The sequence below is a fragment of the Lethenteron reissneri genome, unplaced genomic scaffold (assembly GCF_015708825.2).
Source record: "Lethenteron reissneri isolate LAM-NWPU_2019-01 unplaced genomic scaffold, ASM1570882v1 scaffold_208, whole genome shotgun sequence".
NCBI classification, from domain to species: domain Eukaryota; kingdom Metazoa; phylum Chordata; class Hyperoartia; order Petromyzontiformes; family Petromyzontidae; genus Lethenteron; species Lethenteron reissneri.
The window spans coordinates 18,968-37,701 of NW_026891730.1; the positions used below are offsets into that span (position 1 = coordinate 18,968).

At 52.5% G+C, this 18,734-nt stretch overlaps 1 protein-coding gene across 1 annotated transcript; it reads right to left on the reverse strand.

The window, feature by feature from the left end:
• Positions 1 to 15,806: 15,806 nt before the first annotated feature.
• Positions 15,807 to 18,519, reverse strand: LOC133339695 (cadherin-2-like). Its single transcript, XM_061547851.1, has 6 exons — positions 18,512 to 18,519; positions 18,331 to 18,358; positions 17,660 to 17,764; positions 17,109 to 17,294; positions 16,404 to 16,511; positions 15,807 to 16,000 (listed from the first exon to the last, which is right to left on the reverse strand). Exons 1-6 carry the CDS (start codon positions 18,517 to 18,519, stop codon positions 15,824 to 15,826), a joined length of 612 nt encoding a protein of 203 aa, XP_061403835.1. The 3' UTR covers positions 15,807 to 15,823.
• Between the last annotated feature and the right edge of the window lie 215 nt (positions 18,520 to 18,734).

Below are 18,734 nucleotides of genomic sequence, written 5' to 3' on the forward strand. Positions count from 1 at the left end.
TATGTGTGAGTGTGTATGTAAATGTGTGAGTATGTATGTAAATGTGTGAGTGTGTATGTGTGAGTGTATGTATGTATGTGTATGTGTGAGTGTATGTGTGTATGTGTGAGTGTATGTGCGAGTGTATGTATGTATGAGTGTGTATGTGTGTATGTGTGTGTGAGTGTGTATGTGTATGTATGTGAATGTGTGAATGTGTGAGTGTGTGTGAGTGTGTGTGAGTGTGTGTGTGAGTGTATGTGTGAGTGTATGTGTGAGTGTATGTATGTATGTGTGAGAATGTGTGTATGTGTGTATGTATGTGTGAGAATGTATGTGAATGTGTGTATGTGTGTGTATGTATGTGTGTATGTATGTATGTGTGAGAATGTGTGTATGTGTGTGTGTGTATGTGTGTGTGAGTGTGTGTGTGAGTGTATGTGTGAGTGTATGTATGTATGAGTGTGTATGTATGTACGTGTGTGTGTGTGAGTGTGTGTATGTATGTGTGAGAATGTGTGTATGTGTGTGTATGTGTGAGTGTATGTATGTATGTGAATGTGTGTATGTGTGTGTGTATGTGTGAGTGAATGTGTGTATGTATGTGAATGTGTGTATGTGTGTATGTGTGTGTGTATGTGTGAGTGTATGTATGTATGTGTGAGAATGTGTGTATGTGTGTATGTGTGTGTGTGAGTGTGTGTGTATGTGTGAGTGTATGTATGTGTGAGTGCATGTATGTATGAGTGTGTATGTGTGTATGTGTATGTGTGAGTGTATGTATGTGTGTATGTATGTGTGTATGTATGTGTGTATGTACGTGTGTGTACGAATCAGCTAAAACAATGCCATTCTCGACACAATCGCTGTTGGTAACAACAATGGGTACCGGTGGTGCATTGTGTGGCAGGGGGTGACGTCATGCTCACCCCGCTCACTCAGTCACCTGGAGACCTCACCCACCCACTCACCCACCCACCCACTCACGCACTCACTCACCCAGACACTCACCCACCCACTCACCCACTCACTCACTCAGACACTCACCCACCCACTCACCCACCCACCCACTCACTCACCAACCCACCCACTCACTCACCCACTCACCCACCCACTCACCCACCCACCCACTCACTCACTCACTCACCAACCTACCCACTCACTCACTCACCCACCCACTCACTCACTGACCCACTCACCAACTCACTCACTCACCCACCCACTCACCCACCCACTCACCCACCCACTCACCCACCCACCCACTCACCCCCCTCTCACTCACTCACTCACCAACCTACCCACTCACTCACTCACTCACCCACTCACCAACTCACTCACTCACACACCCACTCACTCACCCACTCACTCACTCCCTCACCAACCCACCCACCGACTCACCCACCCTCCCGCTCACTCAGTCACCAACCCACTCACTCACTCAGTCACCCACTCACTCACTCACCCACCCTCCCACTCACTCACTCACCAACCCACCCACCCACCCACTCACTCACTCACAGACCCACTCACCCAACCACCCACCCACTCACTCACCCACTCACCCACTCACCCACCCACTCACTAACCAACTCACTCACCTACGAACTCACTCACTCACCCACCCTCCCACTGACTCACTCACCCACCCACCCACTCACCCACACACGACCCACCCTCCCACTCATTAACTCACCCACCCACCCACTCACCCACCCACTCACCCACCGACTCACCCACCCACCCAACCACTCACACACTCACTCACCCACTTTCTCACTCACTCACTCACCCACCCACTCACCCACTCACCCACCCTCTCACTCACTCACCCACTCTCTCACCCACTCACTCACCCACTCACTCACTCACCCACTCACTCACCAACCCACCCACTCACCCACCCTCCCACTCACTCACCAACCCACCCACTCACTCACTCATCCACTCACTTACCCTCCCACTCACTCACTCACTCACCCACTCACCAACCCACCCACTCACCCACCCTCCCACTCATTCACTCACCAACCCACTCACTCACTCACCCACTCTCTCACCACCACCACCACCATCATCACGATCTCAATGTTTTAGCTAAAGCTAAAGATCCCCCGTGTGGCCTCTAAAAGACTGTAGCAGCAAGTGTGTTTTAGCAGAAGCGAGTAGCAGCATAAACACACACACGCAGACACACACAGACACACACACACAGACACACATACACATACAGACACACACAGACACACACATACACATACAGACACACACAGACGCACACACACAGTCACACACACACAGACACACACACACAGACACACACACAGACACACACATACAGACACACACAGACACACACAGATACACACAGACACACAGACAGACACACACACACAGACACACACACAGACACACACAGACACACACTAACACATAGACACACATACACAGACACACAGAGACACACACACAGACACACACACAGACATAGACACAAAAGATAAAGATCCCCATGTAGCCTGTAACAGACTGTAGGGCAAGTGCTGTTAGCGAGCACCTATGAAGGCCGGAACGGCACATAGAGGGGGTGGGTGGCCAGCACCAAGCCCGGCCGCCTTTGTCTCCCCAGTGGCGATGTTTACACACCGCACCACACACACACACACAGAGACATACAGACACACACACAGACACAGAGACACACACGCACACAGACACACACACAGACACACACAGACACACACAGACACATACAGACACACACACAGACACACACAGAGATCCCCCGTGTAGCCTCTCACAGTGCGCTAATCATTGCACCACCACTCTCCACACACACACAGTGCGCTAACCACTGCACCACTGCTCCCCCCACACACACACAGTGAGCTAACCACTGCACCACCGCTCCCCACACACACACACACACAGTGCGCTAACCACTGCACCACCGCTCCTCACTCACACACAGTGCGCTAACCACTGAACCACTGCTCCCCACACACACACAGTGCGCTAACCACTGCACCACCGCTCCTCACACACACACAGTGCGCTAACCACTGCACCACCGCTCCTCCCACACACACACACCTACACACACCTATAAACACACACACACCTACACCTACACACACACACCTACACGCACGCACCTACACACACACCTACACACACACACCTCCACACACACACACCTACACACAGACACCTACATACACATACACACACCTACACACACACCTACACACACACACCTACACACACCTACACACACACACCTACATACACACACGTACACACACACATACATACACACACGTACACACACACACACCTACACATACACACACCTACACACACGTTATTTTACGATGTGCTAAACACAACACAAATGGTTCACCACCACCATTCATATTTCCTTCCCGCAGAAGGAAACGTGGTGGTGGTGGGGGTGGTGGTGGTGGTTATGGTGGTGGGGGTGATGGTGGGGGTGGGGTGGTGGTGGTGGTTATGGTGGTGATGATGGTAATGATGGTGAGGTGTGTGTGTAGGTGTGTGTAGGTGTGTGTGTGTTTGTAGGTGTGTAGTTGTGTGTGTCTGTGTATGTGTGTAGGTGTGTGTGTGTGTAGGTGTGAGTCTGAGACCAGGAAATGCACCAGGCAGAGATGATCTCCCAAGCGAAATCCTGAGGGAGGGTGGCGTTTGTGCGCAGACTGCCCTACATGACATCACAACAACAGTCTGAACCACTGGAAGGATGCCCTGGTGGTCCCCCTCTTTCAGAAGGGGGACCGCACAGACTGTAACAACTACAGGGGCATCTCACTCCTCAGTGTGCCGGGAAAGATCCTGGCAAGGATTATTCAACATCGCCTTGCCAGGCACGCTGAAGATAGGCTTGCGGAGCCCCAATGCGGTTTCAAGAAAGGGCGGTCCTGCACAGATGCCATATATTCTGTCCGTCTGCTACAGCAGAGGTGTAGGGAATTCCAATAAGACCTACAACTCTGCTTTATTGGCCTGGTCAAGGCCTATGATACCATCAGTAGGCCTGGGCTCTGGGTTGTTCTTCGTGCTTTCGGAGTCCCTGACCCTCTGCTCACGATCATTAAGGACCTTCATGATGGTGAGCTGGCCCGGGTAAAACTACGTGGCCGGGAGTCGGAGCCATTCCCTGTTCACCTTGGGGTGCGACAGGGATGTCCTCTGGCTCCCACAATATTTAACATATTTTTCAACCACGTGGTTCGTGAAGCCTTAGATGGCTGTACCAGAGGAATTTCCATCTGGTACAGATACAATGGAAGGCTGATCAATGCCCGGGTGTGGTTAAGGGATGGCTCCCTATTGCTCAACCATGTTCTGGATGCCGATGATCTGGTAATTGCCGCTCACTCAGAGGAGGAGTTGGAGGCGCTGCTGCTGAACCTGAAGCTTGCCACCTGTGCCCCCTACTGTGCTAACTTGTGGTGCTTTAGCCACCCGGCGCTCTGCTCGTTGTTGTGAGCGTCGCTCCTCCGCCCTCCGTTGTTGTTGGAAGGCGACTGCCTCCAACTGCCCAATAGCGTCCTTCACGAGCCTCCTCCACAGAGGCCGATCTTGACACCGCTGGTACCAGTCATCGACAAGTCCACTCAGCTCCACGTCATCACGTACCACATCACTCCATCTCTTCTCACCCACACACTGACTCACTCACCCACCCACTCACCCACCCTCTCACCCACCCACCCACTCACCCACTCACTCACCCACTCTCTCACCCATTCACTGACTCACTCACCCACTCACTCACCCACACACTCACTCACCCACCCACTCACTCACACCCACACTCACACATGCACTCACCCACACACTCACTCACTCACCCACTCACTCACACACTCACTCACTCACCCACCCACCCATCCACCCTCTCACCCACCAACTCACCCACTCACTCACCCACTCACTCACCCATTCACAGACTCACTCACTCACCCACTCACACACCCACCCACTCACACACCCTCACACATTCACACATGCACTCACCCACACACCCACTCACTCACACAGCCACCCACTCACTCACACCCACACTCACACACTCACACAGGCACTCACCCACACACTCACTCACTCACCCACTCACTCACGCACCCACCCACTCACTGACACACTCACCCACCCACTCACCCACTAATTAATCCCTTGGCATACAAAGACAAAGATCCCCCTTGAAGCCTCCAGCATACCGCTGGTGCCCCCTGCTGTATGTTCCCGTAGACTCGTGCTCTCGACATGGTGTGGTTATTTGTTAATTGAAAAGGTAAATTATAATAAACAAAAATCAGCATCAGCATCCGCGATCACTCGCACTCATTCTCGATCTGTGCGGCGATGCTGGTGGTGACTTTACGGGACCCACAGATATCCCATGGTAACCTGCAAACACCCACAGAGACCCACAGGGACACATAGAGATCAACAGAGACCCACAGAGACCCACAGAGACCCACACAGACACATAGAGACCCACAGAGACCCACAAAGATACATGGAGACCCACAGAGACACACATTGACCCACAAAGACACAAAAATACCCACAGAGACCCACATAGACCCACACAGACCCACATAGACCCACAGAGACACACAGAGAAACAGAGACCCACCCAGACCCACATAGAACCACAGAGACCCACACAGACCCACACAGACCCACCGAGACACACAGAGACCCACACAGACCCACAGAGACCCACACAGACCCACACAGAGACCAACACAGACCCACAGAGACCCACAAAGACCAACAGAGATCGACAGAGACCCACAGAAACACACAGAGACACACATAGACCCACAGAGACCCACAAAGACACAGAGACATACAGAGACCCACATAGACCCACATAGACCCACAGAGACACACAGAGACACAGATATCCACAGAGACACACAGAGACCCATGCAGACACACAAAGACACACATAGACCCACAGAGACCCACAGAGACCCACACGGACACACAGAGACACACAGAAACACACAGAGACCCACAAAGACCCACATAGACACACAGATACACACATAGACCCACAGAGACCCACATAGATACACAGAGATCCACATAGACCCACAGAGACCCATAGAAACCCACAGAGACCCACAGAGACCCACAGAAACCCACAGAGATCCACACAGACCCACATAGACACACAGAGACAGACATAGACTCACAGAGACCCACGGAAACCCACAGAACACCACAGAGACCCACGTAGACCCACAGAGACCCACACAAACCCACAGAGATCCACAGAGACACACAAAGACACACAGAGACCCACGGAGACCCACAGAACACCACAGAGACCCACACAGACCCACATAGACACACAGTACCACACATAGACCCACATAAATTCACAGAAACCCACAGAGACCCACAGAGACACACAGACCCAAAGAGACTCACATAAACCCACAGAGATCAACATAGCCCTACAGAGACCTACAGAGACCCACATAGACCCACAGAGACCCACAGAGACCCACACAGACACACAGAAACACACAGAGACCCACAGCGACCCACATAGACACACATACCACCACAGAGACACACAGAAACACACAGAGACCCACACAGACCCACATAGACACACAGAGACCCACAGAGACCTACAGAAACCCACAGAAACCCACATAGACACACATACAACCACAGAGACCCACAGAGACACACAGAGACCCACATAAACCCACAGAGACCCACAGAAACCCACAGAGATCCACACAGACCCACATAGACACAGAGAGACACACATAGACCCACAGATACCCACAGAAACCCACAGAGATCCACAGAGACCCACAGAGACCCACACAGACCCACATAGACACACAGAGACACACATAGACCCACATAGATTCACAGAAACCCACAGAGACCCACAGAGACCCACAGAGACCCACAGAGACACACAGACCCAAAGAGACTCACACCAACCCACAGAGACACACAAACCCAAAGAGACTCACAGAAACCCACAGAGACCCACAGAGACCCGGAGAGACCCACATAGACACACAGAGACACACATAGACCCACAGAGACCCGGAGAGACCCACATAGACACACAGAGACACACATAGACCCACATAAACCCACAGAGACACATAGACCCACAGAGACCCACACAAACCCACATAGATCCAAAGAGACACACATGGACCCACGGAGACATACAGAGACCCACATAGACCCACAGAGACCCACAGAGACTCACAGACCCCCATAGACCCACAGAGACCCACATAGACCCACAGAGACCCACACAAACCCACAGAGATCCAAAGAGACCCACAGAGACCCACAGAAACCCACATACAACCACAGAGACCAACATAGACCCACACTCATCACGTGCACATTCTCCGCAGCAGCAGCCAAATCCTTCCAACTGCTGCTGATTCACAACGCGGGTACGAGCGGACGTGAGATGAAAGAGCGGAAGCAGCCAATGTCGAATTAAAGTTACCTTAAGAACAATTGTCATTATTCGTGTGTATATATATAATGTTCAGTAAGTATGATTTGTTGACCACCGCTGCAAGGCAGCAAGGAAACCGCATCGGAAACAGGCGGATAACGCGAAACAGTGGCCCTCCCTCGGCAGGCAGCAGGCGGCGGCTTAATCACGTTGACGAGTGGAAATTCTGAATGAGATTATCCACAACAGAGGCCGAACCGCCTCTTCAGCACTGCAGTCCATATACTCAACACTGCACCGTAGACTCAGCACTGCCCATAGACTCAACACTGCCCATATACTCAACACTGCACCATAGACTCAACACTGCCCATAGACTCAGCACTGCACCATGGACTCAACACTGCACCATAGACTCAGCACTGCACCATAGAATCAACACTGCAGTCCATAGACTCAGCACTGCCCATAGACTCAGCACTGTACCATAGACTCAACACTGTCCATAGACTCAACACTGTCCATAGACTCAACACTGCACCATAGACTCAACAATGCACCATAGACTCAACAATGCACCATAGACTCAACAATGTACCATAGACTCAACACTGCAGTCAATAGACTCAGCACTGCCCATATTCTCAACACTGCACCATTGACTCAACACTGCACCATAGACTCAACACTGCCCATAGACTCAACACTGCACCATAGACTCAACACTGCACCATAGACTCAACACTGTCCATAGACTCAACACTGCACCATAGACTCAACAATGCACCATAGACTCAACAATGCACCATAGACTCAACAATGTACCATAGACTCAACACTGCAGTCAATAGACTCAGCACTGCCCATATACTCAACACTGCACCATTGACTCAACACTGCACCATAGACTCAACACTGCCCATAGACTCAACACTGCACCATAGACTCAACACTGCACCATAGACTCAGCACTGCCCATAGACTCAACACTGCCCATAGACTCAACACTGCACCATAGACTCAATACTGTGGACCAATCAGTTTCACAGACAACGCCATCGATGTACTAACAGAGCATGGTGTTGTTTAATCATTTGCATTTTCACCACAAAGTGCCGTGTGTGGTTAATGCGGAGACGATTTCCTTAACGAAAGGACTCATCTTCTTGGTTCTTTCGCTAAAGTCACGTAGAAGGGAAATAATAAAATAATAAAAATATAACATTACAAAATAATTCTCACGACGTTTCGGCCACAACGCAAGCAGCCGTCCTCAGGTGAAGAACAAGTCTGTCGGAAAGACGCTATCTTTCCGACAGACCTGTTCTTCACCTGAGGACGGCTGCTTTGCGTTGTAGCCGAATCGTCGTGAGAATTGTATATTATAATGTTTTATTTTTATTATTTTATTATTTCCATTCTACGTGACGACTTTACCGAAAGAACCAAGAAGATGAATCCCTGCAGTCACGAAAGCTTTGCATCGAGAGCGACCGATCATCGCCGATTGAATCGCCGCTTCTGTCAAACGTCTCGTGTCTGGAGTCGCGTGGGAGATTCGAATCTGGGACCCCGCCAATTGTCACCCCTCCTTCAGCCCCCCCAGGAGAGTGAGCGCGTGTGTGTGTGTGTGTACACGTGTGTGTGTGTGTATGTACACGTGTGTGTGTATGTACACGTGTGTGTGTGTATGTACACGTGTGTGTGTGTACACGTGTGTGTGTGTACACGCGTGTGTGTGTGTGTACACGTGTGTGTGTACACGCGTGTGTGTGTGTACATGCGTGTGTGTGTGTACGCATGTGTGTGTGTGTACACGCGTGTGTGTGTACACGTGTGTGTGTGTACACGTGTGTGTGTGTACACGCGTGTGTGTGTGTACACGTGTGTGTATGTACACGCGTGTGTGTGTGTACACGCGTGTGTGTGTGTATGTACACGTGTGTGTGTACACGCGTGTGTGTGTGTACACGTGTGTGTATGTACACGCGTGTGTGTGTGTACACGCGTGTGTGTGTGTGTACACGTGTGTGTGTACACGCGTGTGTGTGTGTACATGCGTGTGTGTGTGTACACGCGTGTGTGTGTGTACACGCGTGTGTGTACACGTGTGTGTGTACACGTGTGTGTGTGTGCATGTACACGCGCGTGTGTGTGTGTACACGCGCGTGTGTGTGTACACGCGTGTGTGTGTGTACACGTGTGTGTGTACACGCGTGTGTGTGTGTACATGCGTGTGTGTGTGTACGCATGTGTGTGTGTGTACACGCGTGTGTGTGTACACGTGTGTGTGTGTACACGTGTGTGTGTGTACACGCGTGTGTGTACACGTGTGTGTATGTACACGCGTGTGTGTGTGTACACGCGTGTGTGTGTGTATGTACACGTGTGTGTGTACACGCGTGTGTGTGTGTACACGCGTGTGTGTGTGTACACGCGTGTGTGTGTGTGTACACGCATGTGTGTGTGTATGTACACGCGTGTGTGTGTGTACACGCGTGTGTGTGTGTATGTACACGCGTGTGTGTGTGTGTACACGTGTGTGTGTGCACGCGTGTGTGTGTGTGTGTGTACACGTGTGTGTGTACACGTGCGTGTGTGTGTACACGTGTGTGTGTGTGTACACGTGTGTGTGTGTGGGTACACGCGTGTGTGTGTACACACTTGCGTGTGTGTGTGTATGTACACACGTGTGTGTGTGTATGTACACGCGTGTGTGTGTGTATGTACACGCGTGTGTGTGTACACGCTTGCGTGTGTGTGTGTGCATGTACACGCGTGTGTGTGTGTATGTACAAGCGTGTGTGTGTAAATCGGTGGGGAGCGGTGGTGCAGCGGTGAGCGTTTCGCTGCGTGACCCAGGTTCGATTCCCATGTAGTAAACATCGCCACTGGGGAGACAAAGGCGGCCGGGCGTGGTGGCGCTGGCCACCCACCCCCTCGTGTGCCGTGCCGGCAGCCTTCATAGCTGCTGCTCGCTAAGAGCACTTGCCCCTACAGTCTGTTAGAGGCTACACGGGGGAATCTTTGTGTCTTTGCGTTTTGTGAATCGGTTATGTTTTTGTGGTTTTAAATTAATGGCAATAAATTATGGTGAGGAGATTCGTGCAAGGATCCGTGATGCTCCGTCCGTCCGTCCGTGCGTTCTCGTCCGAGATCTTTGGCTAGAAGAGATGGAGTGACGTGGTACAGGAGGACGTGGAGCTGAGTGGACTTGCCGATGACTGGTACCAGCAGTGTCTGCGGAGGAGGCTCGTGAAGGACGCTGCTACTGGGCAGTTGGAGGCAGTCGCCCTCCAACAACAACAGAGGGCGGAGGAGCGACGCTCACATCAACGATCGGAGCGCCGGGTGGCTAAAGCACAGCAAGTTGGTACAGTAGGGGGCGCAGGTGGTGCATCAGCCAGTCGTCTCGGTGCTTCTTACGCTTACAACTCAAGTCCATTGTTTACTATTGTTAAACACATTATTTGACAAACATAACAATAATAATGTTTGTGTGCAGATAAAAACTCAGCTTCATCGTTTACCATTATGAAACAAGTTCACAGATGTTACAATAATTATGTTTTTGTGAAGATAACAACTCAAGTTCATTGTTTACCATTATGAAACAAGTTGACATGTTACAATAATTATGTTTGTGTACACAAAACTCTTTTGGGATTTTTGGGTTGCTCAATTTCCCCTTTTTTGCTGCGCTTTTATAACGCTGCCACGATCTACTACCAGTCTGTGATTTCTGCTTATTTCTTCAATGCATTTCTATTGTTTCCATCGCTCACGTCACGCTATTTACTCATACGTAGCACTGCGATACTGAAAGCTGTGCCATCATCGGGGATTGCTGTGCCCGTCGATGTGTGTGTGTGAGTCCATGTGTGTGTCTTTGAGTCCATATGTGTGTGCGTGTAGAGCCATGCGTGTCTTTCACTCCATGTGGGTGCCTTTTCGAACGGACAACGCCCCATGTGTGTGTCTACGTCAAAGTGTTTATGTGTGTGTTAGTCAATGTGTGTGTCAGTCGATCTGTGTGCGTGTACGTCGATGTGTATGTCAGTCCATATGTGTGTGTTACTCCACATGTATGTGTAAGTCTATACATGTGTGTGTCACTCGATGTGTGTGTGTAAGTCAATGCGTCTGTGTGTGAGTCCATATGTGTGTTAATCCATGTCTGTGTATATAAAGTAGATATCTGTGTGTCACAGTCCATGTGTATATGTGTGTGTAGGGCTATGTGTGTGTCAGTCTATGTATGTGTAAGTTCATGTGTGTGTGTCTTAGTCCATATGTGTGTGTAAGTCTATACATGTGTGTGTCACTCGATGTGTGTGTGTAAGTCAATGCGTCTGTGTGTGAGTCCATATGTGTGTGTAAGTACATATGTGTGTTTACATCAATGTGTGTTTGAGTCCACGTATTGCTGTGTGCGAGTCGGTGTGTGTGTGTCAGTCGCTGTATGTGTGTACGTTCATATATGTGTGTGCAACTCTATGTGTGTATATCTCAAGTGGATGTCTGTGTGTGACAGTCCATATGTGTGTGTGTGTAAGTCGATGTGTTTGTGTGTGTGAGTCCATATGTGTGTGTGTGTGTCTGAGTCCATGTGCATTTGTGTTAGTTGCTGTGTGTGTAGGCATCCATGTTAGTCAGTGCAACTCCATTTCTTTGCGTGTCTGTAGGTCCATGTGTGCATCTTAGTCCATGCGTGTGCTTTATTGACCTGCTCAAGGCCTATGATACCATCAGTAGGCCTGGCCTCTGGGTTGCTCTTCGTGCTTTCCGAGTCCCGAACCCACTCATCACCATCCTTAAGGACCTTCATGATGGTGAGCGGCCCCGCGTCTTAACTACGTGGCCGTGAGTCAGAGCCATTCCCTTTACACCTTGGGGTGCAAGAGGGATGTCCTCTGGCTCACACATTATTTTACATATATTTGGACCACGTAGTTCGTGAAGCCATCAATACCTGTACCGCTAGAATTTCCATCTGGTACAGATACAATGGGAGGCTGAAGGATGCCCCCCTATTGCACAACCACGTTATGTATGCCGATGATCTGCTAATTGCTGCTCACTCTGAGGAGGAGTTCGAGGTGCTGCTGCTGAACCTGGAGCTTACCACTAAGAGGTGGGGCCTTACCATCAGCCCCACCAAAACTAAGCACCTGCCTGGGTATTTTCTACCATCGGACACTCCACCCCCACAACTTCCAATTGGTGATGGGGCAGTTGTGGAGACAGTGGAGAGTTTCCCAAACCTTGCCAGTGTGCTTAATGACCGGCTCCGGTTTAACAGCAGAGGTCTCACTCCGAAACAGTCGAGCCACAACCGCGTAACACTGTGTGGAAGCTACCTGGTCTATCACTCCGCACGAAGCTTCAGGTCTTCTCGGCCACGGTCATTCCCTCCCTTCTCTACGCTTGCGCACCCCTAATGGAACATCTTCGCCGGTTAGAAACATTTAGGCTGGCCTACCTACAATCCAGCCTGGATTTAACCAGGCTGCATTGTGTGAGGAGCTCACAAATCCTCTAAAGATTTGGACAAAGTCCCATCGGTGAGCTCCTTCGCCAGGCAAGGCTGCGTTGCCTGAGCCATGTAGCCCGCATGGCCAAACACCGCATGCCTAAGCATCTTTTGTTTGGCCGGATCCAGGGGGCTAAACGGCCCGGCATGGGCTACAGAAGACATGGAGTGATGTGGTACAGGAGAACGTGGAGCTGAGTCGACTTGCCGATGACTGGAACCAGCCGTGCCAAGATCGGCCTCTGTGGAGGAGCCTCCTGAAGGACGCTACTGGGCAGTTGGAGGCAGTCGCCCTCCAACAACAACGGAGGGCGGAGGAGCGACGCTCACAACAACGAGCAGAGCGCCGGGTGGCTAAAGCATAGCAAGTTGGCACAGTAGGGGGCACAGGTGGTGCATGAGCCAGTCATTTCGGTCATCTCGGTCAGTCGACCCGTGGCACCCGCTGGGTCTGCCCCGTGACCTCCAGCCAGCGGCCGTTCGACACTTCACGTGGCCTCAAGGTGCACTTGGCCTGGCACAAGCGTCGTGGTGACGTCACTGCCACTTAGTGGCGAATGGCGGTTGTTGTTGTTGTAACTCTATGTCTGTGTGTCAGTAGATTTGTGTGTGTAACTACATGTGTGTGTCTGCCTTTTTCGCCCGGGCAACGCCGGGTACTCACCGCTAGTCTTTAATCAATGCAACATCATTTCAAAGGACCCCACCATCGTGTGCTGGTGTCATTTTGTCCCAATTCGAATACAACGTGTGACTTACGGCTTTCCACACCTTACGCCACGCTCCCACTCCCCATAAGGAGGCACTCCCTGTTGTTTGTCATTCCCCTGCCACGAGAAAAGTTTTGCAAAAACAACCTCTTTCCTTCATTGACGTTGCCAGACGGTAACGCTGCGGTGGATGTGAGCAATGTCCTGGAGGGAATCGATATAATCAATCGCCGTGTCGTTACCACCCGTCACTCCCTCCCTGCCCGCGCCTCCGATTTGCATGCTTGGGGCTGTGTACGGCGCGAAAGAGGTTCAACATGACGCACGTGCACACACGTGGGTAGAGATTGCATCAGTCGTCACTATGAATAACACTGTGTAACGCACTTATAATGTTTTGTTCCTGGGTAGTGTTATTTCCTCATTGCTTATGCATCAAAAGTATAGAACATGGACATTATTCAATCTTGATTTGAAGCTTTCGTGACTTTGGTTGTTCCGGTAAAGTCAACCACAGCAAGGGGAGACAAACTACTGAAGTTGTTTCTTGCCGTGTTTGTCCCACCTGATGACGGTTGCTTGTGTTGCGATCGAAACGTCGTGATCTATTATTTTTTCTACCCACGTGACTTTACCGAAAGAACCAAAGAGTGCGGATATTATTCCCCACACACTTTGCTTTTGTGACCTGGACAGCGACATTTTGATATGTACATATTGTCAATGAGAACACGTGGTGCGCATTTGTGTAATTCCTTCACGTAAAGTCCTGGTCACAAAAGCAACGTTTGTGCGGAATAATAGCCATTTCTATACTTTTGAGGCGTAAGAAATTAGAAAATAACACTACCCAGGAACAAAAATCGTGTTACATAGAACAAATAAAACACCGCATTGTAGAACCGGTGGAAGTTTTAATTACGACTTTGTAATAACAACAATAACAACAAACAAAATGCCCATCGCGGTGGTGGTGGGGGTGGTGGTGGTGGTGTGGTGGTGGGGTGGTGGTGGGGGTGGTGGTGGTGGTGGGGTGGTGGTGGTGGTGGGGGTGGTGGTGGTGGTGGGGGTGGGGTGGTGGTGGTGGTGGGGTGGTGGTGGTGGTGGGGGTGGTGGTGGTGGTGGGGGGGTGTGGTAGGGGGGGGGGTGGTGGGGGGGGTGGTGGGGGTGGTGGGGTGGGTGTGGTGGGGGGGGAGTGGTGGGTGGGGGTGTGGTGGGGGGGGTGTGGTGGGGGGGGGAGTGGTGGGTGGGGGTGTGGTGGGGGGGTGTGGTGGGGGGGGAGTGGTGGGTGGGTGTGGTGGGGGGGGGAGTGGTGGGTGGGGGTGTGGTGGGGGGGTGTGGTGGGGGGGTGTGGGGGGGGGTGTGGTGGGGGGGGAGTGGTGGGTGGGGGTGTGGTGGAGGGGTGTGGTGGGGGTGTGTGGTGGGGGGGTGTGGTGGGGGGGGCATGTTGACAGAGGGGGGGGGCAGGAGGGGGAGGGGAGGGTGGGGGTGGAAGGGGGGAGAAGATCGTTAGTTGCAGAGTCAAATCTTCGTTGTCCAATCAGCAGTCTCCCCTCCCCCCACTAGCCAAAGAATCCCCAGACATTTAACAACTATGAGTTTACCCTCCATTAAAACTAAAATAAGACAAAAATTACACGCAAAGCAAGGTAATAACAGCAACACAGACAGCGACACAGAGACACACACACTGACAGTGACACACTGACAGTGACACACAGTAACACACAGAGACAGACACACACAGAGACACACAGGCACACAATGACACACACTGACACACAGTGACAAAGATAAAGATCCCCCGTATAGCCTTAACAGACTGTAGGGGCAAGTGCTGTTAGCGAGCACCTACGAAGGCCAGAACGGTACACAGTGACACACACAGTGACACACACAGTGACAACAACAACCGCCATTCTTTACTAAGTGTCGGTGACTTCATCCCGACGCTTGTGCCAGGACAGGTGGACATTGAGGCCCCGTGAGTGGGGGAACGTCCGATGGCAGGAGGTCACGGTACAGGCCCAGCGGTTCCCGGCGGCGGCCATGGGTAGGCCCTGGGAGCCAGACCACCACCACGGAAGACAAACGGTGACGTTAACGACGATGACGTCATCGACATCGACAGCCAATGACGACGACGACGATGACGTAATCAGCGATGACGAACGGTAGCCACGGCGTCGACAAGATCAGTACGCGGTGGCCCATGGGGAGGCCCTCGGCGATCTTCACCTCCAGATGCAGCGGCTCGAACACCGGCCCCTCGTTCTTGTCTAGCACCGTTACCTACCGGGCGGGGGGGGGGGGGGGGCTGTTAGCGAGCGCCTGTTAAGGTGTCCAGGAGACACCTGTGACTTGAAACAAGTAAATATCGGGGTGTTTAGGTAATTCACTCTCATTGGCCGAGGAAATGATCAATAATAAATGGGTACGACTAAAGTTTTGCTGTCCGAGGTGGTATCAGTTTCTGTGCTGATGCGAGGACAAAGTCTGGGCCGCTGGCAGAACCGGCCCTAGACCTTTGGGGGCCCTAAGCAAAATTTGGTTGGAGGCCCCTTTGACGTATGATTTTTTTCACCCACTAGCTCACAGTGACTCTAGGGGGCCCTCTGCTGGCCACGGGCCCTTTGCAATTGCATGGGTCGCTTAGTGGCTGGGCCGGCTCTGGCCGCTGATGATGGGCACTCACGGTGACGGTCGCGGTGCTCGCCGGTCCGAGCTGCGCGCTCTCAAGCGACATGTCGTTCTCCGCGGCGACGACGAGCTTGTACACCGGCGATGTCTCAAAGTCCAGGGGCTGCGGCGTACACACACCACACTAACGTCACCCTCCTACCAATCAAACGCTGCTGCGTCGTCATCGCCAACGTCGTCACCACCGTCGTCACCGCCGTCACCCATCGACAACATCACCACGAACTTCGCCTTGCCACCTCCCATCACTATCATCATCGTCGTCGTCACGCGACCATCCCCACCATTGCCACGTCAACCTCGCTTCACCATCAGCCAACCCATTCACCATCACTACCCTGTCATCGCATCACCACCACCACGCCACCTCTCCCCCATCACCACCCAATCGACAACATTGCGACGCCACTCCCATCACCATTATCACCGCATCACCCTCCCCCGCCACCACGACCATTACCATCACTACCCCCATCATCGCCACCACTACTCCATAATCATCACCATCGCCACTACCCCATTACCACCCCACTATCACCACCACCACTACCCCATCATCATCACCATCACCTACGTTACCCCATCACCATGACCACCATATCATCACCACCACCACCACCACCACCACGACCTCATCATCACCACTGTCACTACCCGACCACCATCACCGCCCCCCTCCCCCCACCACCGCGCCCCTCACCTTGACGACGTAGAGCCTGCCGTCGTTGGTGCGGGGGTCGGTCTCCACGGCGAAGTTCTTGCCGGAGTCCCCGCCGCGCACGACGTAGCGGGTCCGCCACGCCGGCGTGTCGGGCTCGTCCGTGTCTGTCACCGTCAGCGTCGTCACCGTCACGTTCACTGCGTTCTCGCGCGCCGTGCCGCTCAACTGTGGCGGAGACGGTGACGGGGGGAGGTAGATCATTGTTCCGCCACCTCACAAATATACACTTCTTACCAGCTAAGGCCCCACACAGAGCTATTCGTGGTGGTGCGGTGAGTGTGGTGGTGCGGTGAGTGTGGTGGCGTGGTGAGTGTGGTTGTGCAGTGTGGTCGTGTGGTGGCGTGGTGAGTGTGGTGGTGCAGTGTGGTCGTGTGGTGGTGCGGTGAGTGTGGTGGCGTGGTGAGTGTGGTGGTGCGGTGAGTGTGGTGGTGCGGTGAGTGTGGTGGCGCGGTGAGTGTGGTGGCATGGTGAGTGTGGTGGCACGGTGAGTGTGGTGGTGCAGTGTGGTCGTGTGGTGGCGTGGTGCGTACGGTTTTGTCCGTAAACTCGGGGGGATTATCGTTGATGTCGGCGATGGTGACGATGGCGGTGGCTATGTCCGAGGCCTGCACCACCAGCACGTACTGCAGCGTCGTCTACATCGACGGGGCACACAGACAGCACTGATTACAGACAGACAACGGGGACAAACATTCCTCGTGCAGCCTCAACAGACCTTTGGGGCAAGTGCCGTTAAGCGAGCGGCCACTGTGGAAGCCCGGCACGCCACACGATGAGGTGGGTGGCCAGCATCACGCCCGGCCGCCTTTGTCTCCCTAGTGGGGATGTTTGCACACTGCAGCAAGTACTCATTTGAGGCTGAGTCAACTGTCACCAGTGTTGGATCGAACTCGGGTCCCCGGGTTCGTAGCGGAGTGCGCTCGCCGCGACACCGTCGCTTCCGAGACACACGAGAAGAAGAAGCCACTGGAGCTGAAAACTCGTTTCTTTAGATCCGCTTTTCGTGTTAAGCCTGTCGCCCTTCCCTCGCACCTCCGGTCAGCGCGGTCGTCTACGTACGGTGCGCGACAGATGCTCAACGTATGTATATACACACCGAAAACACAAATGTAACACTGTACACGCAACCCCAGAGATTAGCCACCACCCCCCGGACTGACATCGGCCAATCAGCGGCGGTTGCCGCGGGACAACAACCCACCTCGCTGTCCAGTCCGGCGGCGATGGTGCTGATGACGCCCGTGCGACATGCCGTTGGGCGATAAGGCGTCGTCCTCGTCACTCGCCGTGACCGTCATCACTGGCGTGCCTGCCGGGGGTGGGAGGGCGGGGAGGGAGGGAGGAGGGCAGGGAGGGCAGAGGTGAAGGGCAGGGAGGGAGGCGTGGACATGGTGACTCAAGAACAAACATTATATTCGTTCGCATCACAACCACCACCATTCTTGTTATTCTCAACATCGTCGTCGTTGTCAAGAACATCCACATCCATGTCCACGATCAACATCCACGATCAAAGATATTATAAATAATGTCATCACAATCATAATGATTTAAACCGCTTCACTTGTTAAATCATGAACATCATTGTTATCAATCGGCACCACC

Bases quoted from the DNA above. Each gene is read 5' to 3' on its own strand.
- LOC133339695 (XM_061547851.1), bottom strand. The intron at 17,765-18,330 runs GTGGGTTGTTGT...CCGTCGATGTAG, and splicing joins CCGCCGGACTGGACAGCGAG to ACGACGCTGCAGTACGTGCT. The intron at 16,512-17,108 runs GTGAGGGGCGCG...TGTACGCCGCAG, and splicing joins GCAGGCTCTACGTCGTCAAG to CCCCTGGACTTTGAGACATC.